This window comes from Haemorhous mexicanus, chromosome 4, assembly GCF_027477595.1.
Source record: "Haemorhous mexicanus isolate bHaeMex1 chromosome 4, bHaeMex1.pri, whole genome shotgun sequence".
NCBI classification, from domain to species: Eukaryota; Metazoa; Chordata; class Aves; order Passeriformes; family Fringillidae; genus Haemorhous; species Haemorhous mexicanus.
Window position 1 is genome coordinate 50,202,313 of NC_082344.1, and position 27,296 is coordinate 50,229,608.

Consider the following 27,296-nt stretch of genomic DNA (forward strand, 5'->3'; position numbering starts at 1 on the left):
TGCCCAGCCACTCACCCACCCAGTGCTGGAGCACCATACCTGCTGTGTGCTGGGAGATAATATGACTGCCCACAGATGTCACCTGGTATCCTGGTCATTTGCTGCCAGCACTCCCTCACTGTGCCCATGGAAGGGCTCGAAGATGTGGTTGTCATTACTGATTGATGGCTTCACAGAGAACTCAAAGACCTCTTGAGGGAAAAAATCCCTGAGCAAGACTGATTCTTTATAACCATCTTTCAATAAGTGAGTATAGACCCCTCACATATCCTTAAATTATATATCATTTATTGAAATATAGAGATCTTAATTTACAAGATTTTTTCAAAGACAAAATATCAACAGGGGCATTTTTGAAATACATTTTGTGCCTACCATCACTCAGGCCAGTTTGCCCTTCTTCAAACATTTCACAACAGCCATCATTTTGGAAACACTTCCTTTTTTATTATTCTAAAATATAACTTTTGGACATTCAAAGTGCAACAGTTAACGTGCCTGTGGAATATATCACAGTAAAAAAAATATAAACAAAGGCAGTGATATAGCTGTCATAAATGTTTTGGCAGTATTCTAGAAGTCTATATAAAAATACTTATATACATATTGATGTATAACATCATCATATCTCACGTCCTTCATGACGTTATAGGACCATTTTGTACAAGTTGCAGACCACGCTGTAAGGAATTGGTTGGCCATTCCAAATCAAAAGCTGCATTTTGTAGGATAACACTGATTGTCATTATACAATTACTGTAGCAAAAGGTTTGGGAATATCTTTTCCAGTGGCTTCTCAAAAAGTAAGCCATAAAAAAAAAAAGTCTGTAATACTGATAACATTGTGAAACTAAACAATTCATCCTTTCACCCTTCTCCCTCTCTAGTAAAACCTCTCTCTTCCTCTCCTTCTCATTCCAGTTTCCAGGCCAGCTTGTCTGATTCCAAGCCTGCAGTGAGCTGGGTTTGGCTAGACCCCTGCCAGGGATGCAATTGATCTGTACATCACTCATGACAAGATGGGGAATTTACGTTACCGTGTACCAGAAAGTGAGCCAGCCCTGGTTCACTGGCTGAGTCTAGCCTGAGATGCACTGTGAGATACAGAATGAGGCTGGTGAGGGGAAGGCAAAGCTGCATGAAAATGTCCTTAGATTCCAGTAACTGATATAATAAAACATGCTGGGGCTGATTTTCAAACCCTGAAGAACACTAGGCCATGTGCAAAAATGCAGGTGAAATTGCTTGCCTAATTTGAATGTGCAGTTGTAAAGACTATACATGCAAATTAAGGCACATGTCATCTCAAGTGGCCATTCAGATATCTGTGATATCCATAGACAATTTGTGTTTCCTCAACTCATAGTTCGTAACTGGAGGGAGATTTCACACCATCTCATCTGTCCTGGCTATATCAAGAGTCTGTGTTTCACAGTTGACCCCGTACAGAGCTCAGTGACATGTTTGGCAAAAGCATGGTCCCAGGAAGACACTTGTTCTTGATCTGTCGAATGCAAGAAGTAGAGGATGCACCATCAATCACCATTCCTTCTGATTGTCAGCTTCCATCGGGGTTGAAAATGTGGGGGCTCGCTTCAGGTCCTGTTTTCACACTTGCTGTGATCTTGTGCATGGCCTCAGCCAGGTGACAGCTTGAAACCCACACCCAGAATTATTTGCCTGTGCAGTGTCCCACACTGTAACACTGCCAGTATTGCATTGGCTTTTATTTGATCTGTAGCTGTCCACAAGTGAAGTCAAGGGGACTTACAAAGCTTTTTGTAGGGCCTTTTGAAGGTAGACTGTAGTTTAACATGGCAGCATGTTCTGTCAGTCACTCTTTCACACTTCCTAGGAAAATACTGCAACACAGGAATGAGTTTGCACCGCATTTGCATTGGTTGTATCGTAACAGAGGCTGGGCATATCCTACAAGGTGCTCATTGCACTGAATTAAGGCGAAGCTTGAAAGCTGAGTACCAGAAAGGATGGAGCCCTTGGCAGTGATATAATTTTTTCTCATGTAAGTCTTCCAAAGCATCATATCTCAATAACACATTGTACAGTGATAGCAGTAATCACAATTCTTTGTTCATTTAAGTGGTGTCAAAAACCAACAATTTCAGGCTAAGAGCAGATTCATTTTCATGCACCTTCTTCCAAAAGACACTCCTAGAAGCATTTACCTGTTGTAGCTACAGTCTGCAAAGACAGTAGAGATTTCTGCTCCTGTTTAAACTTGAAAACTAAGACAAGAATATTTTCTGCATGTTTATTTCTGCTTATTTGAAGTTGCATTTCAGGCTAGGAGAAATGTCTTTGTTTCTTGAACAGTTTAAATATCAAATCAATTCTTCAGATCTAACCTCAGGATAAGGTTTCTTTTGAGTACCATGAAACACTAATTGCTGGGTATTGCTGGTGGTTTATCATAATCTTCCATTCTCCAGCATCTTGGAAATCTGGTATAAATTTTTTTTAATTGAAATTTTTAGGACCTCACCTAATTGTACTTGAAGTACATTTGATTAGAAAAGCTACTCAGCTCATGAAAGAAAAAAATCTTAATTTTTTTCTCCATGTTAAAGTAGTTTTAGCTAACCAGAACAATTACCATACTGTGTAAATAAAAAAATGAAAAAAATTTTTCATAAAATTTTCTGGGCTGAAAATTTCTCCCCTGCACTTTAAAAAGTCTTTTGATATTGTGCTTTTGCTGAAGGACAATGGATTGTAAAATATACATTTAGTGTTACTGAAAACAGTAGTAGTATTATTTTGAAAACAGCTACCTTCTATAGTTAATAAAGACTTACTAGGTTTCTAACACCTATTATAGACTGAATTTTAATTATCATTATTATTATTATTATCATTATTATTCCCCTTTACTTGCATTAATGGTGGAAAGTAACATATTTTATAGTACCGGTCAGTCCCTTGTGGTTTTAGACCTTTTTGGCCCAAAAGTGGTTTTTGCATGTTCTTCAATTCACATGATAGTTCAACAGCAGCTGACATTGAGATTGAGGGAGGAAGTACACAGAATTCATGAATGACCTCTTCTAAAATCCATGGCATATGTTCAATGTGCACCTCAAAAGATCCTTGAGTAGACAGTTATTTACATAATTACAACGGCGAAGTATTGCTGCAGTGGAAAATTGATCCATCAAAGTCATATGAATGCCCTTGAAACACAAAACCGGTCTGTCTGTGGCCTTTCCCTTCATCCTCCTACCAGTTGGAATGGCAAACAACACTGAGATGCTACTGAAGTACTGCAAGAAGCAACACTAAAAAAAAATCCATCTTCAACATGTCTCTTTCATTTATACTCAGGCTGAGTCCTCTGCCCATTTCTGGGAGTTCCTTTCTACAAATCCACCTCCTCTTCACATCCTTGACGTTGCAATAAAGTGGTTTTCTCTGTGGAGCAGAAGTCTGTAGACAACTGGGGAAGCTTCCCCGTGCGCAGAGCAGGCAGGTGTCCGTGGGGTCACAGGAAGCTGTCCTCCACCAGGTCTGAGGAGTCGATCCCAATGTCGTCCATCATGTCAATGTCCTCAATGGTCTCGTCCTCTCTCTTGATGAAGGTAGAGCTACTGGAACCAGTTTCAATGGCACTTTCTTCAGATGTCTGTGAACTGGAAGAGACAGATATCTCAGAGAGAAGGTATCTGGTGACTGTGGCTGGCTAAATACTCCAGTCTCTGGCAGAACTGAACACTACCTCCCCAGATGCTTTCTGACCCACAGTGCAATCTTAGGTGACTATGACCACAAGTTTCTTGGGACATGACATATCTTGTATATCAAAAGTAGTGAAACACCTTGGAATTCAAAGGAGCATGCTGTTCTTATGTTCCTCCAAGCACTTTTAGCTAGATACTTGTTGGAGAAGTAGTTTTATGACACTACTGTGACAATAGGTCACTTAGGTAAATCTGGGGAGATCAGGTGAAAATAAGATAGTAATAACAGACAGTAAGATAAGAATAGGAGAGAGAGATAATATGTCTTAATTTTGATAGTACTTTTAAGGACTTTTTTCTTCCCTCTCTTGAATAAAGCACAAAAATATACAAAAAAAAAAAAAAAAAAGGAAAAAAGACATTTCTAGCTTGCTGTATCTATACACTATGAATTAAGGACTGAATAACACCTGCACCAATCACAATAAGGGTCAGACAGTGCTGTGTTGTAGTGGCATTGGTCATGCAAATTGACAAGAAAGAAGTAAAAAGTTCTGGACACCCTGCTTTCATAGAAAACTAGAAGATATATAGACATAGAACATAGAAGATATCAATCAAAAAAAAGAAATCAATCCTTTGAGATCTCATACAAAGCCCCAAGGATGCAAGATGTGTTGCAAATTCCTACAGATCCACAAGACAACTACTGTGACTTGACCAAGCTATTAAAGGAGTCCCAAAAACATATGGAAGCCCCCTACCAGCAGTCATCCTACCCTGGAAACCACAAGACAGGCAACATTAACTCTTTCCCATTGAAAACACTGTGGGCAGTCATACTACATATTTATGTGTGACTGCCCGAATAAGTAGTCTGAACAGAGCTAAGGAAACCATTTGCAGAGTAGAATGCTGGAAAGTGTAAATGGACATTGCCAAACATGACCCCAAGTGGTGACTATGGGCTAAGTGATCTGTAAACTGCACCTACCTGTGTCTGTTTCTTTTGCCAAGCTCATCCTCAGAAACAGGGTCAATGTCAGGCAGGGGAATGATGTATCCACTGTCAGCACTCAGCCTCTGCTCGTCAAACCCACTCTCCCTGTCCTTTAGCTTGTCTTCATTCTTGTAAGTTACACCAATGTAAGCATTGTCACAGTCCCCTCTCATGCGTGTGACAGCTGGGTGATCACTTTTCAGGAAGTCCAGATGAATCTTCTCATAGCTCTGAAAAAATTCATTTCAACCCCCTCGTTAGATGCTATTCACTAAGGCTGCCTTTCTTCAGATGGGCAGCAGTGATTCATTAGGCTAGCAAATATTCTGCCCTATGAGCCAGCAACGCTGGATAGAGAAGTCCAGAATCTTCAATGCTTTGAAGGGAGAAGTGGCATGTAAGTTTTAGATGATGCAGGAGCAAAGCTCTATGGCAGCACAAAGCAGACAAGTAGATGTGAAAGAAAGGTAGGGAAAAGGGAGTTAAGGTAGGTGGGAAAAATGAAACACTGAATGATGGGGAAGGCACAAATAGTCAAGAGCTATCAGAAGTGTGAGGGGAAAATTTGCTGGTGTCAGTATCCAAAGAAGGAGACAGGGAGATTATACACATGGGCCAAGTCCCTTTTATATAATTATTTCACAGCTACAAAATCCTATGAAAATATATACAACTAGTTCTCCAGTAAAAAAATTGAGTTGTTAGGATTTAATTAGACGTAAAGGGTTCTGCTTCCCAGTTAATACTGCAGAACTGCTTCTCTCAGCAAGTTTGACTGAAAAAACTGAACATGCAATGTCCCCATGCTAATCACATAATTCACATAGCTTAGAATGTACCAGTTCAGTGCTCATGGCTCTCATGGCTGGAACAATGCTTATAATTCCCTCTGAAGCAGTATACAGAAAACACAGAGAAAATTACAAAGAGCAAACCTTTTTGTACTCTCCAGGCAACAAGCTCTCCACAATTTCACTCAAATGGTAGAAAGAAGGTCTTTTCTCTGGTTCACTGTTCCAGCACTTCACCATAATCTCATACCTACAGATAAGAAGGAAACCAGTTTAACCAGCTGGTAGAGGAACATAACTGAGTAAACAGACAGTAAAGCCAAAATTCTCTGGAGACTGGGCAGGTGTGGAAAAGCCAAATGCACACGTACACTTCATTGGTGGCATGATCGGGTTTAGCCATTCGGTATCCACTCTTGATCTTATTGTAGAAAGTAGAATCGACCATCATGCCAGGATATGGTGTGCCACCTGCAGATAACAGAGAAGCAAAAGTACTACCCTGTACTTAAATATCCATACAGAGTTCCCAAATTGTCTTCTTTCCCAAAAAGTCTTCTTGTTCATGTCATGAAGTGTTAACACTATAATTTAACATGACATCAGAATGATTCTTCCCTAGCCAGCGTTTCACGTCAGAGCTGTTGTCTCGATGACATTAAGCCCTAATGTGAAATGCTGGCTAGAAAAGTTTGAAGTAGGTACTAGTGAGAAAAAAGATACAGTGTTTGTAGAATGTACTGGGGACAGAGATTGGATGATACCTGGATCAGATCATCAGCCTGCATTTGGCATGGGTTGTCAAAAAGTTTGGGCTTGGCCCAAGCTAAACAGTTAACCAATAACTTGTGGCTGCGGCACAGAGATATCATTGCTCTCATGCTCAGTTGTTGCTGATGTCTAAAAGAGTAATTCAAGCTGAGTTCAACATTGCAGCAAGACGTTATAGTTGACCTTTTTAACAAGCACTGCTGAGGATATGTTTTGCTTTCCAAAAAGGAACCATTTTCTCAGATGGAGAAGGCATACTGTAATATTACTTAAGAAATCTCTGCCCTTTCAAAAGCAGGATTTTCACCTAAAATTGAGCTTCAGAACCTTCTTTACAGGTAAGAGCAGTGAAGTGTAGTGCTTCAGTTCCTGATCTGTCCAGTGCCTCCCAGGGACATCGGGGAATGGCTATTTACAGGAGCTATGATGCCCAGAGATTACAGGAATCAATACCATAAATAGTGCTGCAACTGTTGTTTTCTGAGAAGCAGCTCTGTGACAACTTATTCTAGCAAATAACATTAGGCTTGGGGGTGCTGTGGGGCAGCAGGAGATACCACCATGCACTCATGAGTAATTCTGCTGGCAGTAAATCTGGGCAATGCAGGCTTGCTGAAGCTGGCCATCCACCCATCCAGGAGGCTAATTAATTAATGAGGCTGAGGAGAGAGCCAGGCTGCTCCCAGCGGGGAGCTGTGCATTGTCTGTAACTGCTATATATTGTCATAACCACTTCACGCTGCCATAAAACAACTGTGTGAACAGTGTTGACCTGGGAATGAGAAATCATTGTCCCAGAAGATTGACATTTATTTTCATTCTGTAATGAGACTAAGACAGGCTCTTTTGAAACGTGTATGAAGAGACTGTTCCAAAGCAGCTGCTGAGCTGGGCTGCAGCCCCAGGCACCCCATTGCAAGGGAGAAACATGTTCCTTCTCATATTAGACAGAAAATCAATCCTGCTGTGGCACACCAATACTTTTCCACAAAAGATTTTCACACAGTTCTTTTAGTTTTACAGAAAAAAAGTATATTGCAAAAACAAACAAACCAAAACAACAAAAAAAACCCAAAACCCCCTAACAAACAAACAAAAAAAAAACAATCTGTACCAAAACTAACAAGAACTTTGGGAGTTCTCACTCCCAAAGGAGCAAGATGGACATCTCATTTCACACCTAATACTGGAATCTGAAATCCCATACAGAAGAATAACTAACAGTGGATTTCATGCATATATTTTTATATGCAGAATTTTAAATACTTCATGTAGAACAGTTTGAATTGAAAAAACTTAATCACTGCACATAGGAAAATATTCACAGTACATACCAAGAGAAAATATTTCCCACAGCAGAATGCCATAAGACCAGACATCACTTAATGTTGTGTACAGGTTGTCAAAAATACTTTCAGGTGCCATCCATTTTACTGGGAGGAAAGTCTGTAATAAAAAGAAAAAAAGCCCAAACACACAGATTAGTCATTAAATAAATTATTACTATTGCAATTGTTGTTTGATAGCCAGGAATAACATCTCTCTGTAAGAAAATTTATGTTAACCCTGTTAGTGTTTATTTTTACTTCAATTTAATACAGAGGTACCAGGATTATAAGCAATGCTACTTGTTGCTCCCCACAAAAACTAGTTAAACCATAGGTGTATTCATTTCATTACTGGCAAATGACCAGGTAGTAAATGACTGAAGGTATGATGCAAAATCTGGCACTGCTGAACTAGGTCTGATATATCACTGTTTGACAGTTCCTTAATAATTTATCCAGTCACAAAACCTGCCAGTTAAAAATGTCAGACTGTGAAGTACTGAATGTGTATTTTTTCACTTTAAAACAAAGTTAGAAAAGTTACAGGAATTAGTGATCTGAAGATAAATTGTTCTGAGGAGCATACATCCCAGTGGTCATTTACTGTGACCAACACTGAATGGCAAGAACATGAAATAGCATTTAAAACTGACAATTTTCATTTCAGTTAAAGCAGAGATGCAGAGATTAAGTACATACACTGCCCTTGGAGACATAGTTGGAATCATGCATGATGTCTCTAGCCAGCCCAAAGTCACAGATCTTCACAATTTTTCCTTGAGCCAGGAGGACATTACGAGCGGCCAAGTCACGGTGCACACACTGTATGGAGAAAAATGAAGTTGTTCAAGGACATGCTTTTTCCATGAGGGCCACTGCCCTTACAAAAGGGTTGGATTTCTAGGTGCAGTCCTAACAAGACTTTCTACTGAACAAGCACCTGCTAGCAGGGGCAAGGAGGCACCAGGCCTCAAGACCGACGAGGACTCACACGGATTCATTTTAGGGAGGAGGAGGCAAAAGTGAGGTCACCCCTTCCCATCCTACCCCTCATGTACTAATGATATGCCTGTGCTTCTGGCCATGCTGGTTTGTGACTGCATGGACCCTTCACCCAGACCCTGCTTTGATCCTCCACCACCTCTGGTACCCTGACTCCAGCAATGTCACAGGATGAAGCAGGGGAAGACAAGTGACTGCTGCTTTGATTTTTTCACACCACGGTGATCTCCATTTCCACGTAAGTGAGAAAGCTGTCTGTATCTCCAAAAATAATCCTATATTGTCTCATATGCTCAAAATCTAAATTTAAAACCATAGCTGCAAAAGACATTTTGACACCTTATTCCATTTTGCTTACTTTTTTATTTACTTACATTTTTAGAAGCCAAGAATTCCATTCCCCGTGCAACCTGGTAGGTGAAGCTCAGCAAATCCAATAGGCTGAGGCCCTCTGAACTGTCATCTGAAAGAAGGTTTTTGACTTCTGATTCTATCAAAAAAAGAAGAACGATGTGGTTTTGCTGTGGAGTGTGAAAGGAGCATCCATCTTCCCCTACCTATCATGGTTCCGAGCTGATAATTTTAGCAGAGTACCATGACCAAAACAGTCTTTTCATAGTAACTATTGCCACTTTTAATGTCTGCATCACTCACTGACACATATTGCATTTTTAAAAACAGGCAGTATTAAAAAGCTGGTTAGAGTTTTCTCCTGTCTGTAATTTTTTCCCCCTAGGAACAGCAGGAAAAAGTAAAGTGAGAAAGAAGTGTTGCTGGACATTACTGGACTGTCACACAGGTTGTTTATTCATTGTGTGGTACAAAAATATTTGTTTAGAGGTAATGCCTTCATTTGGGTTTTTTGCATGCATATACATTCTTATCCATTTACTTTTGCTGAACCCTGTTGTTTCCCAGGAAGTATTCAGTGGGACTAATCCAGTGCCAGCAAAAAGGGTCAGGAATTCATGGCAACAGTTTGTATTTATTTTACGAAAAATGCCGGAAACAAACCAGTCAAAATTCAGTGATTCATTTTCCCTGACTGTCCTAGAGCATGAGTACGTAAGTCTGCCATGTAAATCTGGGACTGGATATGGTTCAGTTTCTGAGGCCTGGAGGCAGAAGTGGCGGTGTCTCTTTTTAAACAAAAGCATATTTGGTTTCTGAGAACAAGGCAGGGAATAGGATGCATTCATTATCTTCATTACATAATCCAGGAAAGTATTTGGGAGTGTTCTGCGTTTGGTAAGTGTCAGTTAATGTGAAATGTAAGTGGATACAGTACAATATAAACTACTATTATTATTGGTCATTGCTCTTGCTCAAAATCCTTCAAGCTACAAGACTGATAAAATCACTGCCTCCAAAGAGTGCCTACAGCCCCACTGCAGAGCACAACTGCCCAGTGCTTCAGCACAGAAACTAACACACAACGGGACCCCTTCTGTCCCACAACATGCTCTCCTACCCCCAGAGCAGAATGGAAGAACACAACCACAAGCTTTTAGCTTACAGCTTATGCTCACACTCTTGCTGAGCAGAGCTAAGCAGTTTTTGTGCATTTAGAGGACAAAAATCAGATATCTGTTTACACAAGAGTCATTTGTATTAATGATATATATGCAGAAGGGACAGTTCTACGTTACCTGACATGGATTTTTTCTTATATGAAGCAGGCCGATCATACACAGATCTCTGAATATCAGAGTATTTAGAGCCCTCCTTCCTTTCCAGCATTGGCACATACTGAGTGGTATCAGCTTGTTTCATGTCCATGTATTCTCCAGTGTTTTCAAACGATAGTATCACATAACTGAAATTGGAAAAAAACACAAGTGTATCAGGTGGTGACTTCCCTGTCAGAGCACGTGCATATCTAACCATTCATTTAAGGGGTACCATTGTATTGAGGTGAAATTCAACAGCTGGCTTCTTGGTAGGAAATATGCATATATAAAGATCATTACCAGATATCATGTGTATAACATAACCATCCCTTATTAATACATGTTACTGTGTAGTACTGTAGTCAAACACAAGCGCTCCAAACTTAGGCTTTTGCCAACAGTCACGTATGTAACCATGCCTTATTCCCAAAATCCCACTGAACTCAAGAATCATTACCTAGGGCTTTTAGCTCAAGGTATTCCAAATGTTAGGTGTAATTTATTCAGAGACAGTTTGCATCAAATCCAGGCCTGCTGAACAAACCCATGCCCAGATGAATGGTACTGGCTTTACTCAGCTAGCAAGGCAGTTGATCTATTTCTCTGAGTGATTTTTTGAATGAATCTTTGTTCACTTTTTAAATCCTGGCTCATTTTATAGCATTACATTATTGCTGAATATATGATGACAAGCTTCCTTAACCATCATCTGGAAAAAGTTCTGGGATGAACATTAACAATTAGGACACTATTAAGACTGGCTAAGCCATTGGTAGATAAAGGAGAGAGCTTGAGTTTGGAGAACAAGCTCTGCCAGGTTGTTTGAAGGGAAGGAGTTTTAGACACTGGACATTCCCCAAGCATTGGAACAAGAAGACAGATAGATGCACTTGGATATCTATGGAGAAACCAGACTGCAGGCATGCAGGAAACACAAATCTAGGACACATGTCAGGGAGATTGAATAAAAACTGTTGAAACCTTCCCAGATTTATGAAATGTGACAAATAAAAGTCTAATGAGAAATATTAGGGAGGAGTTTAAACCAATGAATGAGAGTAATGCAATAAGGGTTTATAATGGCTTAAGTCCTTAAGTTGCAGGTCACTGATTTCTTTTTTTTCATTTTTTTCCCACCTTCTTGTGCTTTCATCAGCAGGGTTCATCCCAAAGATATCCAAATCTTTTTTAGGCTTTTCGGGGTGTCGGTTCAGGAAATTGTCCCTATTCTTGTGCAGGTAGTTCACCAAATCGCCATAAAAACAATATTCAGTAATGATGTAAATAGGACCTGTTAAAATAAAGCAAAATTATGCATTGATGAGTGGGGTTTTTGAAAAATAGAAACAAATACAAAAAGACTCCAAATGTAGTAGAAAATAAAGTTCTGAGTTAATGCATTTCTACCTACTAAGTTTTGACTGCAATTATTGCCAAATATCAAGAAGTTTTCTGAAAACCTATATTTATTTATATTTATTGGTAAGTCCTTTACTTGAAATCTGTGTCAATGCCTGGAAATAGAACACAAACTTTTCCAAATAACATAAGAATGATAGTACAAAAGCCTTCAGATACATAGTATGGCAAAAAAAAATTTAAAAAAGTATGTGCTCCGAATTAAATTTGCACAGTTCTATAAAATAGGGCAATTAGAATATCTAGCCAATATTGTCCAATTTGAGGAGCAGTTGGTTAGGTAACCTCCACCCTGGGTTCTGCCCCATTGGAGCTCTCCCCCCAAATTCCTACCCTATCTTTATTGGTGCAAAATAAAAGTTCTTCAGTAAACTAACAGGCAAGACTAGATAAAATTTAAGAAATGCATCAATAAACATTTTTTCATTGTGGGAAAGAAATCTGGAAAAGTACTAGAAGTTGTACCCAGGCATTTAACAGTCTACAAATACATGAAGATTACATAAAAAGCTGAAAATCGTTAGGCACCAATGTGCTTGTTAAATACTGAATAATGATCCCACAGCAAACCTTTATTTTTTCAACCAAACTCACCTGATTTTGTACAAGCTCCAAGCAGATTCACAATATTCAAGTGGGGGCCAAGATGTGTCATTATCTTCAGTTCAGACATGAGTGCCTGTTTTTCACTGGATCTAGCTGTAGCTGTAGAAAAAACACATTAGCCACCCCGTGGGAGCAGTCACCTTTTTCACATTAACAAAAAAATTTCTCCTTGCTTGCCTCATTGGAGCACTGCTGCCACCATGTCCTTTACTTGATACATGTCTTTCTGAAGACTTGGAGAGGAGCTGCAAATGATGAATAAGGGACTCCCTTGATCCAGCTCAGTAGTTGACTGAGTCTGTTTGTCCCTCTCCAGAGGTGTAGTGGATTGCCACATGGCACAGAAGCACTCTACAAGCTGCTCATTCAACACAAGCAAGCTCCCCATGGTTCCTACAGAATCACTGCATCAGATTCTCAGTTCTCATGAAGCAGGAAATCTTCAGTGAACTTATACAAGACCTGCCTATTTCCCCTTGTTGTATAGCCCTCATTTGTTCACAGGCATTCATGGTTGCTTTATCTTTCTCAGTATTTTTTGAGTTATTGTAGCTGTTCAGCTAAACCTAAACTTTGAATGCTTTCAAAAGCCTGGGTACCTTCAGGCGTGAAATGCCATCAAGCAATCTAACATATAGTTTGAAAATCCCATCATTTCACCATTCATTTTCAACTTCAGATACAAAGAATTAGTTTATAACAAGCAATGTTCGAATAACCCTGTGGGAACCTGCCCTGCCTGGCTTGGGAAATGGAACCATGACAACTTACGTTTCAGCATTTTCACGGCTACTTTCATCACCGGCTGAGAGCGACTCAATCCATATGCAGTCCCTTCAACGACTTTTCCAAATGCACCCGAACCAAGGATCCGACCTGAACACAAGGGAGAGCGTTATTCATTTCAGAAAGTAACAGCAATTCAGCTCCTTTCCTATCTCCATTCCTCTACAAGTTGATTCTTGTGTGGAAAGGGCACAATCCCTTAGCCAGACCACCGGTATTACTGCTATTATTGTTATTTTTAAGCAGAAAAGGCAGATATGAGGTGCTATCATTAAGTACAGTTCCTAAAAAGACACCAGCAAACATCAAGAGGACACCTGCACCTGGAAGTTCAGCTCATTCAAATTCATCCCTTCCTGTGCTGTGCCATCTTCACTTTATCCTCTCACAGTATGGATTGTCCTAGGCTTAAGCTGACCTCTTTGCCTCTGTCAACACCTGATTAAAATACAGGTGTGTTCCTGACTTACAAATCTTAATTGGGTCCCTCAGCTGTAGTTTTGGTCTTTTATATAATGCTGGATACATCCAGCAGTAAAATGGACTAAAGCACATCAACAGCCCATTCAGAAACAGGCACCATTTCAGATCTGCAAGAAGCTGAAATACATGTTGATCACATATGAGGGGAAATTTCTCTGAAGTCTAATGTACATCTGCTGGAATAAATTTTATTGCAAATTTCCAAGTTCTGTAATAAAACAGCTAATGTTTATAGACCCTTTTGCTACAAATCAATTTAGACAAAAATTTGGGATTAATATATCCTGTCTTCTAATATGGATACAGTCTCCAGAAGAATTTTGTACAGATTGAGATTTTAGAGAAATATGAACTGCACAAACATACTCCAAAATGCTGTATTTCATAGCTCCTGCATTGAAAACCAAGTTCATCAAGGGAACACTTAGTGAACAAACCTGTATATGAGGTTCAGATGCCCGAATATAATCACATGCCTGACAAGCTTTGGTTTTATGTTCCTTTTTAACTTGAAGCACAGAAAGAATGAGTACTAACTTTTACTATGGAGATACACAGCATTTTGTCTTTGACATTCGTTTGCAGTTTGAACTTGTCACCTTTTACACTTCTGAAGGTGTTATCTGGCATGCAATGCCATATGTTTCTGTTATCCTCTAGCTACTGCCTCCACTTTTATTGTACACATGCTTTCAAAAGAAACTTTCCAACCAAACAATATCTACATCATTAATAAGCACAATAAATGGTTAAAGAATGCTTAGCTGAGTTAGCACTGGTGAACCTCTCCAAGATTATGACAGCATAGTTTGTCATGCACACAGAAGCTATGTGATTTCTTTTCAAGATTCCCGTGTTCCAAAGGTTATCCTTCCCAATCAGGATGTGAGAAAGCTTCACACTAAATTTTAGACTAATTCAAACAACCTGAGTTTGAAATTTGGCCCCTGAAACTTTTCAGGCTGAAGGTCTGGGAGCCATATGGCAGGATGCAGCCTTTCAGAATGTGATGGCATTTGCTGATGCTCCTTGATCTTCTTGTCTTCACAAGCCAATTCCTCCCCAAAACCATATTGTCAGCTGAGCACGAGGCACACATCTCCCTCTCCATCACCTCTGCTGGGCTGGGGTGCATGTGGAGGCAGTGAGAGCACTTCCGGAATGGCAGGGAGCCACCACTGCTATTTCCCCTTTTCAACCCTCTCTGCAGATGCAGCCCAAGCCCCACATCTTTTGCATTTGAAATTTGGAGCCAGGTGGGAGCTAACTGCCCAAGCATCTGTAATGCCATCATATTCTTGATGGGTTCTTCATTGAAGCGCAAAATTACAGCATGCGTTTACTTTTCAGTGTAAAGGCACTGCTGTGATCTGCTCGCTGAAGGAGCAGTGCTGCTTCACCACCACAGAGGGACTGTGCAGACACAGCAGCAGCTCAAGATTCCTCAAACTAGGGGAGGAACAGCAGCTAATTCAGCCTCTCTACCCATCCACAGAGCTTATCTGCTGTGCCTGCCAGAGAGGTGCTGCTTTTCTGCTCGGAGGATACAAGGGTGGGGCGTGTGAATTTGTTCCAGATGCAGCCATCTCAGCTACATGCTTCTTTTTCTAAAATTGGTCTGGGATAATCAACCCACTCTAAATGAAACGTAACTCTCTGGGACTATATTAAAAGCCAAACAAGTGTCAAGCTTTATAATCTACACCCAGTTTCTAGACTCATGAAATTAGATACCACATCTCTGACTGTTGTGTGACCTGAATCTTAATTTGCCTTTTTCAAATAGGGATGGGTCAGATTCTGTGTCAGACCAGCATTTCACTTAATTAAGGTCACCAGGACAAATAAGTGGCTTGCTGGGAAGTGATGAGAGCAATTTGCTGTCTCTGTACAGCCTCCCTGGTTCCCTGAGCAGCAGCACTCAGACCCCATGCCTCAAGAGGCACTGCTCTCAGCTCTGTCAGCCAGATGAGGAGGTCCAGGTCCTGCTGGGACCACACTAACTCTCAGCAGAGCCAGGAGAAGGCAGTGGTGTTCAAACAGCTCATGGCATTACTGCATTGTTCCTTCTGGTACACATCTCCTGGACTTGCACTGGATCAGGAGCCCTCTAAAGAGCAGTGCACTGCATATACTGTGGATCAGTGATCGCAAAGGGAAATTTGCAGTGCAACCCAAATTTATCAACTGAAGCTCCATCCAGCCAATGCTCAGAGTTGGTGTTTAACAGAGCACTGCACTCCAGGCACTACTGGCTAGAAAAAAACAAATGAATGCCAGCTGGCTTACACAGCTAGGATGGAAAACACTAATCTGGCATAGCCAAAATGGGTTTGTGACCTGCTTCAGAGCCTCCCTGAACTAAAGATGTAACTGCTTTGCTGTCATCTCCCACTTAAATAAGAGAAAATCACCACAAATCAGAATTGTCAGCCCCAGAAACAAAAGAGGGTCCCCCCTCACCAGCAAGAATTTAATATGGCTAAAGTGCCAGCAGGTGAGTGTGTCAAGTAGAGCAGTTGTGCAACCCAGACTGACAGAAGGATATGGTGCACTGGGTTTGAAAGTTACTGACTATCCTGAATACACTTGTAAACAAGAAGGCCTTGAAGCAGGCTGTGCTCATGAGTCAGAGGGAGACAAAGTCACAGTGGTGGTCTTCAACAACTCAGATCTGACAAATCCTATTTAGGCATATAATTAAAGTCTGGGTTATAATAAAATAATTCCATAAAACATTCACCCTCCTCTAGTCTTCAATTAGCAACATGAATTTAATTAAAGGATATTGTTCCTGAACTGGAAATTTTTCTCGTGCTTCTTTCAAGAATTAACTCTTTCTCTGTGATGGTGAAGAAATACACCAGGGGAATATGTTTCTTGAAATACATCAAACAAAAGACACATTTCATCTTCTTCTCCTGTGTTTTGCAATACAATTTGGTTCACAGATATCTCCAAGAAAGGGAAGCCTTGTATGTTTAGAGCACTATCTTGATAGAGCATTAAAATTTTCTATAGTCATTACACTTTCAATTGATACAAATGAGAGGTTGGGCCAGCCTCGAGGAAATAATTACGACTCAATTCTGTATGAATTCCAATGAGGAATAGCAAAACAAGAAAGCCAAAGGGGAAGGAAGAAGAAAGAAGGACAGTAGCCACAAAAATATGTAGTTACTCAGCACTGATATGTGCATGGCATGGATTAATAATTTTAAAAATATTTTTAATAAAACTACATAATTAGTTGCAGATTTTCTTTGGTCTCTGCACATAAGTATTTAAATGTCTTGCAAACAAAAAATAATTATGTCCTTCTTGTGGATGCCTCAGCAGAAATGAGGGTTGAAAAGGGTGTCTAACACTGAGAGACTCCCCCAAGCCATGTAGGGGTGGATGCTGCACACAGGAGGAGAACAGGAATGCAGGCACAGGAGACACTAACAGGGAGCTCAGGGCTGATGCCACTGTAGAAGAAGGTCAGGAAGGAGAACTGATGAGAACAGACAGACACTCTGGACTTTGTGGCCATAACTTCCATTGCAAATCCTGCAGACACCTCAGAATGGTCACTGAATGTCTTTCCCCAAAAGAAGGGTGGGGCCAGTCCCTTAAAGAAAACTTACCAAGCACTAACCCATCTCGAGGAAACTCCCATCTGGAGTCATAAGGCAGTTGCATTGGGTCCACATAAATGTACTCGTGGCCATCAGGGCTGATAGACTCAATGACTCTCCATCTAATCTCATACCTGGGCTTCTGCAGAGCACATTGAATGCAAAACCAAGCATTAGTCCTGGACCTGACTTTAGAGCAGACCAAAACCCAGCAGGGCTCAGCACCCAAATTGAAACACTTCTCTACATACCTGTTTCCATATGATGACCAGGACAATCAGGGAAATTATCACAATCACTAACAGCACCAAGACAGCAGCAGCCACAGTTAGCTCTGATCTCAAGGCTGTGGAGTAAAAAGATAGACCATATTTTCTTCATGAGCCATGAGGAACATCACACACATAAGACACCCACCTCCCCTATCAGTGCAGTTCCTGTGTCCTGCAGAAGTGGCAGGAGCAGTTCCTAAGGCTGGTGACTCTAAAGCCTTTCCAAGCCCAGAGCTGCTGTGCCATCGTGTTTCAAAAGCAAATGCAGATTGTCTAGAAGAATGTCCCATAGCCAGTACTAATAAAATGATAAAATGAATTATGGAGCCACATAATAAGCAAAAAGCAGATGCACCATAAAGACCTGTAAAAGGCCTCATCCTCAGAAATACCGGGGTGAAAAAGAAAATCCACCCTAATTTATCATCTACAACAATTCATATTTTTATCCATTAGGAATGAGCTGGGGGGAGTTAGAGCAGGGCCAAACTGGCTGTTGTAATTGCATAGAAGGACAAAGCAAACTCACTGGGAGCCACAAGCTTCAGTTCTCGAGTAACGGCACCGAGGTCATTCCTTGCCACACATCGCACAGCCAGGGTTTCCTCTACCTTCTGGAAGGTCACCTGGCTTTCCACCATGTTTTTCTCATCCAGGTGGGCTTCCATATGGATATCAGAGACATTGTTAGTCAAAAGGGTCCATGAGGTGTCATTGTTGCACCTGCAGAGAAGAATAATGGGGGAAATGGGCGTTGGGTGTACTTATGGATAAATAAGAGTGAACAGAACAAGAATTACCTTTCCCTGCAAATTTCTTCTGACAACAACATATTTAAGGGCCAGAAGGGTCTTTAGACTGCATCTCTGAAAAACCTGCACCTTTCTTCCTTCAAAATAAAAATACTCCCTAAATGGAGGGACAGCTACTTCTCAAAATCCTTACTCAGACCTGGGCTGTGAAATCCTTGGAGTCAGCTTACTGAACAGAAAGCTTTTATGAGAGAAAGCTGAATTGACACATTGTTTTGTGTCCTTTAGGATGTAAAGAAGGGCACTGACAGCATCTCTTGAAATATAAACAGCACGCCTCTAAAAAGAAATATGAATTATCTGAAACTTACTGTCTCTTTATGAGGAAAACATGGTAAAGTAACTAATTATGTTAAGATAATTGAGGATTTAGGTCATATTTCAGGTAAGAAAACACCCACTCCTCTTACTTTTTAATGTCCTTGCAAACCAGCCATTCCACATCGGGAAGTGGGGTCCCCTCTGCCAAGCATCTCACAGTCTGCCCACCTGCAGAGCCATGGTGATCATCCACGAGGGCTGAGATCAGAGCTGGAACTGGGAAGGAGTCAGGAGTTTGTTAAAATATTTGTCAGTGCTTACAAAAAAAAAAAAAAAAAAAACCAGCTTCAAATTTCAAAGCAGGACAGGTGTTGTTTGGCCAATGCCTTAGCAAGAGCTACAGACACTGACTCAACCAGGAGGTGCTTATCTGCTGTAGCACACAGCGGATTCTAGGCTAGAGCAATGAGAAGGAAGTGCTGCAGTTGTGCCACGTCTTCATGTCATGTTAAATGAGCTATCATCCTACTGTCAGCTGGAATTACTTAGCTGGGTGGATGAAGTTTCTTTTTGGCTCAAGGCCAGTGCAGAAGTGAAAGCCAGGATCAGGCTAGAAAAGCTCCAGAGACTGACACGCTCTCCTCTGCTCAGCCTGGTGCGTGCCTTTTATGTATCCATACTCCAGGCCATGCCGTGTGTGAGTGGATCAAGTCTTTGCGGTGTGCCATGAGTTCTGGTGGGCAAGGCTTTGGGGCTGCTTACCTTGTATTAGCAATGAGAAGGTGTATCTTTTAATCTCATCTTCATTTTCAGCAACCAAAGTATAGTATCCACTGTCTTCCTCCTTGGCCCGTATCAATTTTAAAATACTCTGAAACCTGCAGAAATGCAAGTTTTTGTTTGTATTTTTAAAGCAGGCATTAAAAAAATCATTTGGGGGCAACATGTAATCTGGGTATGTTGCAATTATAACATAGTGACATTTAGCATTTCTAGCATGCCTTCAACTAAGTCATTACTCAAGTGGTAAATAACTATCAACATACAACTGAGAAAGAAGTGGCCTTAGTTACTTTCTGCAGTGGCCTGACAAAGCCCTGATTTTACTGGAAATTGCCAGGAATTATTGGTGTGGGACGTGTTAAAGGGAGCTCAGGAACCTTGAAGAGGTTGATATTATGAAGATAGTAAAAAGAAGTAAATTAGGCATTGCCCTTTAGAACAGAAAACATACAAACAATTTTTAAATGCCACTGAGGAAGAAGCAACAAACTAAGGCATAAAGAGCGAGCAGGAGTAGTGCCCAGTTTCCTGGGGGAGGAACTCAAGTCAGCATGGCAAAGTAAGGGTCAGAAAGAAGGTTTTTTACCTTGTTTCCTGGACTCTTCCTGAAGTAGTTACAATCTCTGTAAGATTTTCAATCAGAGTCACATTATCCTTCAACCAGTACATTTTTGGTGCTGGGTAAGCCTGCACATCAACAACAAAGTTTTTGACTTCATGCAGGTTGACAGCTTCCAGAGGGCTGAACTGAGGCTCCAGGTGAACAAAGCCTTTGTCTGTAAATGAAAAAGCCTTGTGTAAACAACACTATGCAACATTTTTCAGGAATGGTGTTTTCCAATGTGTTGATAATTTTAGACACTGAAATCAGACCATACCATGAACTGTAATGGCTACTTTCTTATTCTCCTTGACCTCCTTGGTTGCATGCCGAGCAGTACATTCATAATCCCCTGTGTCTTTCACCGATGCCTCAGGAATGGTCAGGGTGTAAACCAGCTTCTGTGACGGCACTTTGATATCATCAAGTTTTATCAGACCTTTTTCTTTCTGTAGTTTGGAGAAGGAAAAAAACCTTGTCTAAGTAACTGAGTTGAAAGCACATCACTGAGGTTCTTTGATACCCCTGAAGTGAGAGTAAACATCTAAATTCTGTGTGGCAGAAGACTTGTTTACTCAGATAAGGATGCCTTTTTCAGCCCCAACAGAAAATCTGTGCCTATGAAAATACACCCTTTTGGGGGTGGGCACAGGAGGTTGAGAGCTCATATTTTGTTCACAAAAGAAAAAATACCTTTGAAAATTTGAGTAAGCAACTTGACTGAGAAATTTACTCTTTATGCACTACCTTTTCCTCAGATGTAAAAGCCACTTGAGTCCCCTTTGTTCAATGTCCATGAAGTAAGATGAATTTTTATCCCCTTCACCAGACAAAAAGTAACCAGTTACTAGGTGCTATGTACTGGCTACTCTCAAAACAAGAATAATTTATTGAGAAGGAGAAAACTCCTGAGAGTAAAGGTGTGGTGAAAATGACACACCATGTTATCATGAGGAGCTGGTACAAAAATATGCTGGGGCTAGTTTTGAAAGGTGGCATATAGCAGAGACTGTAATGATGTGTACGATGGAAAACTAGACAAACCTTGCTCAAATAATTTTTCCTCTTCGGCTCCTAACTTAAATAAAAAGTGGGATTTGGAGTGACAGCTAGGTAGACTTCAATTACATCATTCCTTCAGCAACCAGACTTTTTACATGGGATATTCTGAAATTGCTTGGCCCTAGCCAAGTTCCGCTGAATAAAAGTTTTCACTGCAGAAGGATGTTAATCCAGTTTAAAAAAATTTCAGGTTCTACAAGGATGTTAAACCAGTTTTAAAAATTTCAGGGTTCCACATGGTTTTCTTATGTTTCTCATTAGTAAATTCAGAGACTGTAAGAATCATTTCAGTTTACATCCGCATAATGAAGAACACTTAAGATTATAGACTTGGTTCTTCATTGTTCTTTATTATAACCAAGAACCAGGATTTAAGAGAGATGTTTTAGAGGCTCAGACCTTCAGCAGCAGAGCTCTACTCAGATGCCCAACATACGTAGATCTTTCAATTTTCACAACATTTCTCTTTCTCCAGCAGCACAAGACCTGAGAGACAGCATTACTTCCTCAGCCATACCTCACCTTCTTCTCATGCTTTGCTTAGTTACTAACAGCAAATTTACCTTTTGGGACTGACTTTCTTTTATGATAACCTAAAATTAAAAGAACTTAGTTGGTTTTCTCTCCTCAGCAGCCCTCACTCAGATAAGAGAAGAATATTTTACAACCTCACTTGCTTGCCGAATAAATAACTACAAATGTTGTGGAAAAAAAAAAAGAAAGAGAGATATTTACCACTTTCCCAGGATAATTCCACTGTAAATTAACCACCTCATTGTCAAAGACCACACAAGTTACTACGATGGTCTCGCCTGTTTTGTAGACAGTTTTAAGAGCTTCAATTTCAACAGGCAGCTGTGAAGTAGCTAAGAGAAGAGAGAGAGAGATCTCATTTAATTTTTGAAAGAGTACAATTTTCACATGGTGCAGTTTCAGAGGAAGATTTCCATTTCAATTCCTGTACTGAGGAATCACCTTGAAAAGTCATTAAAAGTACTGCTGATCCATACTAATATAAACAATTTGTATTTAAAACATGAACTGCACAGGCAGTTCAATCCCACAAATAAAATTTCAATTACAGGTTCCTATCTCAAACCCCCCTGTACAAAAGCATTTGGTAGAAAAGCAATTTCCCATTTTGCTAATCAGTGACTGTCTTTGAGAATTCCTTGATGGCCAGGAAAAATGTTTTCAAAATAATGAAATCATTATGTTTTTCAGACTACCCAGAGTTCTACAGTTCAAAGCCACTGGGAAACACCAGCCTTTTAAGTTGTGTTTCAGCAAATAGACTGAAAATATATGGACTACAAAACATTTTTCTTGCAATAATTTTGGAGAGAAGATAAAGTTAGGGACACCTAAGAAGCGAGGAGCCCATCATTGGAGAAATATCTGATATAACCCCGTGATGCTGGTGCTCTTACAGTGTGAAGAAAGAACACAAGCACTTTTTATTTTTTAAAAAATGAATAGAAATAAATACCTCTTATAATATAGATGAGGAACTCATCAGACTTGAACTCCACACCTTTCACCATTGTTTTGCACGTGTATGAGCCTGCAGGAAAATTCCCTATGAAGCCTTGTTTGGTGTCATATAAGGCATGCACAGGCTTGTCTAGACTGTTAACTAAAGTCACTTGAGCCTCTGGGTCACTTGTCCGACAAGGGATAACTGCAGGATCACCTTCTTCTACCAGGATGAACTGGTCTTCTGGTATAGAAGGAACAAAAGGCATGTCTGGGTCTGTAAAAAACAAGAGATAATCTTACACTGTCTTGTTTGCAGCAAGTCCGTGTACAAGAATTGCATATCAATGACCACTTATAGGTCATAAGTGAAACTTGCGCAGTTCATTCTCCCAGTGTTTCAGATATTGCAGGTAAGGTTTGCTAATTTCATGTGGTATCTCATTTTAGCTACTTGATGTGACATGTCATGAATCATTTCTCCTAAGGACAAAACAGGACAGGGCTTAGGTTCCTTTGTGACAATTCAGGATGCAAAATGATAAATATATAAGATCCTCCCCCCAAAATGTTAAGTGTTATTATCCACAACTCACACGATTTTAAGTTAGATGTTTTTCACCTTTTTTATTAGTAGCTGTCTCTTAAGCAATATATTAGCAGGGGGTAAAATAAAAATAAAATAAAATTCCAAACACTTTCCAAGTAAAAAAAAAAAGTAGAAGTCAGTCTCATGTTGTTTATGTTGAGCACCACTAAAGCCACATTTCATCAAAAATAGTTCAAGGTACTTATCTTCATGTATTTCTAACATGTCCAACATTACAGTTATGAGGCATAGTTAATTATGGTCACAGCATGTGGTTTTCAAAATACAGTATTCAACTAGGAAAAAAAGCAAACAAGGACCTGGTAGTTTTATTTCTTTTAAAGTCAACAAAATGCATGCCAACTTTCTTATCCAGCCAATCCAAAGTCTGAGTTTAAAACATAATTGCATAACATTATGCATAAAAAGCATAGCCCTCAAATCGTCTCCATTTGGCCATTCAGAATAAACAAGTAATCCCTGCTAGCCTGAAGCTTCTGTGCAAAGCTTTATAATAAAATTTAATAAATAGCAATCCAAATCCCTCCAACAATAGACTTTCTGCTGCACTGGCAGGCTCTTTGTAGCAATATTCCAAACACAGCGCTCCATCCCAAAAATGCTGCCAACTCCATGTATTCATTTTCCCACTGTAATTTAAAACAGAAACAAGATTCACCTAGTTTGGTTTTCTATGTGCTGTTAGTGAAAATAGGATATTGTGTGAAGTCCCAACGTAATCCTCCCTGGCTACAGTGGGTTGCTGCCACCCATTGCCCTCCTAATTCATTGCAGGAAAAGCAATTGTAAGGACAAAGTTTACAGTGGAAACAGAGACATTCTCTATAATTTGGAGAAAAGGATATGTTTCTGCCTTTATGACATCTTGATGGTTAGCAAGTGGAAAAAATTACAGGGTGTCTCTGCCCTGCAAATCTGGTAGGCTGATGTCGAGAGGCTTTCAAAAACCAAACCAAAAAGTCCTCTTGAAGAAATCTTCCAGCTCTTGCCTTTATATTCCTCCACTGGGTGAGTTGCATGACTGCTTAACGTAAACAACATCTTCTGGCAATTTGGTTAGAGCTGCTTGGATATTGAGATATATGTGCCAAAGCTGGCAGTATCCAGCTCTGCTGAAACATCTTGCTTCAAGAACGAATGCAAACACTTTACATTTGTTGTGGCAAATGGAAAGTCTTGGAAGAATCACTCTCCTTGAATCACACACTGTCAACAGCAAAAACTTAATGCCACTGCAAAATAGCCTTTAAAACAAGTCCTGTTATTGCCTCCTGGCTTTTTGCCCTTCCAGAATCTTCCTTGCCATTGCAGACGTCACTCCTTCAGAACACACTGCAGTTTTGCAGGATGATTTGCAATCTCTTCTCTCTTTTGTTCCCTGTTCAATATGTTTACTGCAAATCCAGTGGCTTGATCTCTTCCAGCCCTGCAGTTGTGACCCTCACCCCCTGAAGCCCAGCCAATGCCAAGGAAACATCCAGACAGGGCTTTACAGGAGCAGTCAGTCATGGCTCAGCCTTTGGTGCTATCAGCTATCTCAGCTGATCAGCTATGACAATAAAGATTCTTATCCCATAGAGATTGTGGAAAGCCTTTAAGCAGATTTCCAGTCAGAACAAGGGGGTGGGAGGGCAATACTGGAAATAGGCGCTTCCAAAAAGAAGGGATGCCATTTCTTCTGAGCCCAACAGTTTTCCACCACTAAAGAGAAATGCAATACAGGGCCTTGGAAGGCTGTGTTTGCCTTGAAAATTACAGGGCACTGCACAGTAGCAACATGTGTTTAATCTTGTATCAGGCGGGCCAGCAAGAGCACTTCTTTCCCCTCCCTCGGACAGTCACCTCTAGGACATCTCCATTGCTTTACACTTCCCAGGCCCAGTCCACACATGAGCTTTTTCCAGTTCTTAGTTAAAGCCTAATTCAGGTTAAGAACAGGATATGGCCTTCCTCAGGAGCTTTAGTATCATACACAGCATTGGTTTGGTCAGTACACATCCCAAGATATCCACCCAAGTGCCCCCTGAAAAGCCTGGAATTTCTGTTAATTCCCCCCTGGGAGCCAGGCAAACCTGAAGGCTGGGCATACTCCCGCAGATGAGCTGACCAGCCACCAAGGTCTGCTTTCCAGCCCCCTGGTGGTCAGAAGACCTCAGCTCTAAAGTTTTGAATTCATCACTCTTCTTGAGAACTCAAACTCTTATCAAAAAGTGAAAACCAATAGAAAGAAGGAAGAGCATCTGTAGATTTACAGGGGCTGGCCTTCATTTACACGTGATTTAACCCTGGGGTTATATCTCTTCCTCAGACAGTAAATTGCCGCCAGCAACACACCTCTTCTGAACATCCATGGTTCACCTCTCCCGCCCCAAGCTCCAGGTGCAGCTGCGGCTGTGGCATCTCCCACTTACCAGGCACATAGATGTAGATGTCCTTCCCTTCCACCTCGCCATCCTCCTCCTGGGTGTGGTTATAATAGCAAACATACAGCCCCGTATGGGCGGCCGAGGCATTCCCAACTTCGAGCACTGTCACGAAGAGGCCACTGTTGTTCTCTTCGTGTCTAATGTCTATCCTGTGGTTTCCCTCGGTCACTGGGTACTGCCAGCTCACTTCGCTGTCTCCAGAGCATTTAAGTGTGAAATTGGAATACAGCTGTACCACCATTTCGTTCCTGTTGGGAACAATAGTTGGCAGAGGAAGCTGGCAAAATGTTAGGAGTGGTCCTGCAAAAAGACACAAATAAATAGCACGTGAATACACAAAACTGCAATACACAGCACAGGGATGTGAAAGGAAGCAGAGGGAGTCCAGAGCAGCTTTCTTTTCTGACTGCTTCAGACCTGCTGATGTCCCAGGAAATTTGCTCTTCTTAAAAGCCAAAGCTTTGCCAGAGGAATAGCAAATGGCTTTCCTTTGAAATGTTAAGTGTTTGCTTGCTGACTTCTGTTTGTCAAATCAAGAGGTGAAAGACAGACAGAGGTGAAGTTAGAGATAGCTCCCAATCCACACCACAGCTTTCCAGCCCTAAGCTGTACACAGCTCTACTGCAGAACAGTGAATTCCACACCCTGGCTGCTGGGTCACCGGCATTTCACACCTTCTTACAGCAGTGGTCAGGAAACCAGCAGTCCTGTCAGCTTTCAAGCAAGCTCATAGCTGAAATTTGGAAACCACCTCCCAAGACTAAAACCTGCATTTTACATCTGACTTTAGTTTCTGCAAAGGGCCAGAACAAGAGCTTGTACATCAGGTCTACCTCTAGCCAAAATGTTCAGAAGGCTTGTAGCCAAATAAAACTGCAATTCACTGAACTATGTTGTAGATGGAACTGGTTTTCAGATGCAATCTCCAGTTACAGGCTCAGATTTGCAAGTCTAGTTAATTTGCAGGTGGGTTGGTGCAGGTCCAACTCACAGAAGGAAAATTAGAGGATCCAAACCGTACAAAATGAGGAACTCACCAAGGAAATATGTTTGTGGTTTCAGTCTCCCAAATGACCTGTACAATAAACAAGCACCTAGGCCCACTGAGTGAAGTTGGCACTCTCTGCAATAAACCGGCACCGGGAATCCAGACTGTCTTTGAAATCATTTTCCACTCCTGCCCAGAGTTCCCTTGCTCCAGAGGCCCTTTCTATATTTGTCACCCTGTGGCCCGGCCAGCCCTGCCTGCCATCACCAGGAGCGCAGCAATGCCGGAGGCTGGGCCGGCAGGCGCGGCGGGGGAGGATGCGGGGAGCCCACCCAGGCAGCCCGGCCGCGATCCCCGGGGGCGGGCGGGGACGCTGCAGGCGCGCTGCGCACTGTCCCCGCACACTCACACCGCTCGGGTGGCAGGCTGTGGCAGCACAGGAGGGGCGAAGCAGCCGAGAGGGGCCAGTGAAAGTGCTGCCTTCTCAGTAGGTCTCGTCATAGCCTACCGGGACGGGGGGAAAAGCGGAAAAACCAGGTCTGTGACCAGCTGGCAACCATGTGGCATTTGTTATTGTGGGCAGAATGAAAGCGAGTTTAAACATGGATTTATGAAGAATTAGGGGTGGGGAAGCTTAGAGGAACATTACCTGTGAGAAAACATCCCAGGATCAGGAACGTCTGTGGGTAAGTACCCATAGCTGCCAACAACTGAAACAGAAAGGAGAAGGCAAGAGAGAGACAGTTAATGGACTGACAACTGTATAAGACTTAGCAGGACCCTTCTTCTGCAGCGCCCAAGTGCAGCTTCCCATCACTCCCCACAGTGCCACGA

General features: G+C 41.2%; 1 protein-coding gene across 2 annotated transcripts in view; it reads right to left on the reverse strand.

Moving 5' to 3' along the window:
* Positions 1-266: 266 nt before the first annotated feature.
* PDGFRA (platelet derived growth factor receptor alpha) overlaps positions 267-27,296 on the reverse strand; it is a 34,357-nt gene continuing 7,327 nt past the window's right edge. For both annotated transcript variants that reach the window (XM_059844831.1, XM_059844832.1), the window contains exons 2-23: positions 27,112-27,172; positions 25,460-25,774; positions 22,452-22,715; positions 21,698-21,828; positions 20,178-20,349; positions 19,886-20,075; positions 19,279-19,394; positions 18,666-18,792; positions 17,973-18,166; positions 17,423-17,517; positions 17,181-17,313; positions 13,054-13,158; positions 12,271-12,381; positions 11,395-11,548; positions 10,237-10,403; positions 8,962-9,077; positions 8,285-8,407; positions 7,592-7,703; positions 5,858-5,957; positions 5,631-5,736; positions 4,690-4,925; positions 267-3,647 (exon numbers count right to left, since the gene is read on the reverse strand). In XM_059844831.1, the coding sequence (XP_059700814.1) occupies positions 3,500-3,647; positions 4,690-4,925; positions 5,631-5,736; positions 5,858-5,957; positions 7,592-7,703; positions 8,285-8,407; positions 8,962-9,077; positions 10,237-10,403; positions 11,395-11,548; positions 12,271-12,381; positions 13,054-13,158; positions 17,181-17,313; positions 17,423-17,517; positions 17,973-18,166; positions 18,666-18,792; positions 19,279-19,394; positions 19,886-20,075; positions 20,178-20,349; positions 21,698-21,828; positions 22,452-22,715; positions 25,460-25,774; positions 27,112-27,160 (3,264 nt within the window). In that variant the 5' untranslated portion in view covers positions 27,161-27,172 and the 3' untranslated portion in view covers positions 267-3,499. The remainder of the gene's footprint in view (positions 3,648-4,689; positions 4,926-5,630; positions 5,737-5,857; positions 5,958-7,591; positions 7,704-8,284; positions 8,408-8,961; positions 9,078-10,236; positions 10,404-11,394; positions 11,549-12,270; positions 12,382-13,053; positions 13,159-17,180; positions 17,314-17,422; positions 17,518-17,972; positions 18,167-18,665; positions 18,793-19,278; positions 19,395-19,885; positions 20,076-20,177; positions 20,350-21,697; positions 21,829-22,451; positions 22,716-25,459; positions 25,775-27,111; positions 27,173-27,296) is intronic.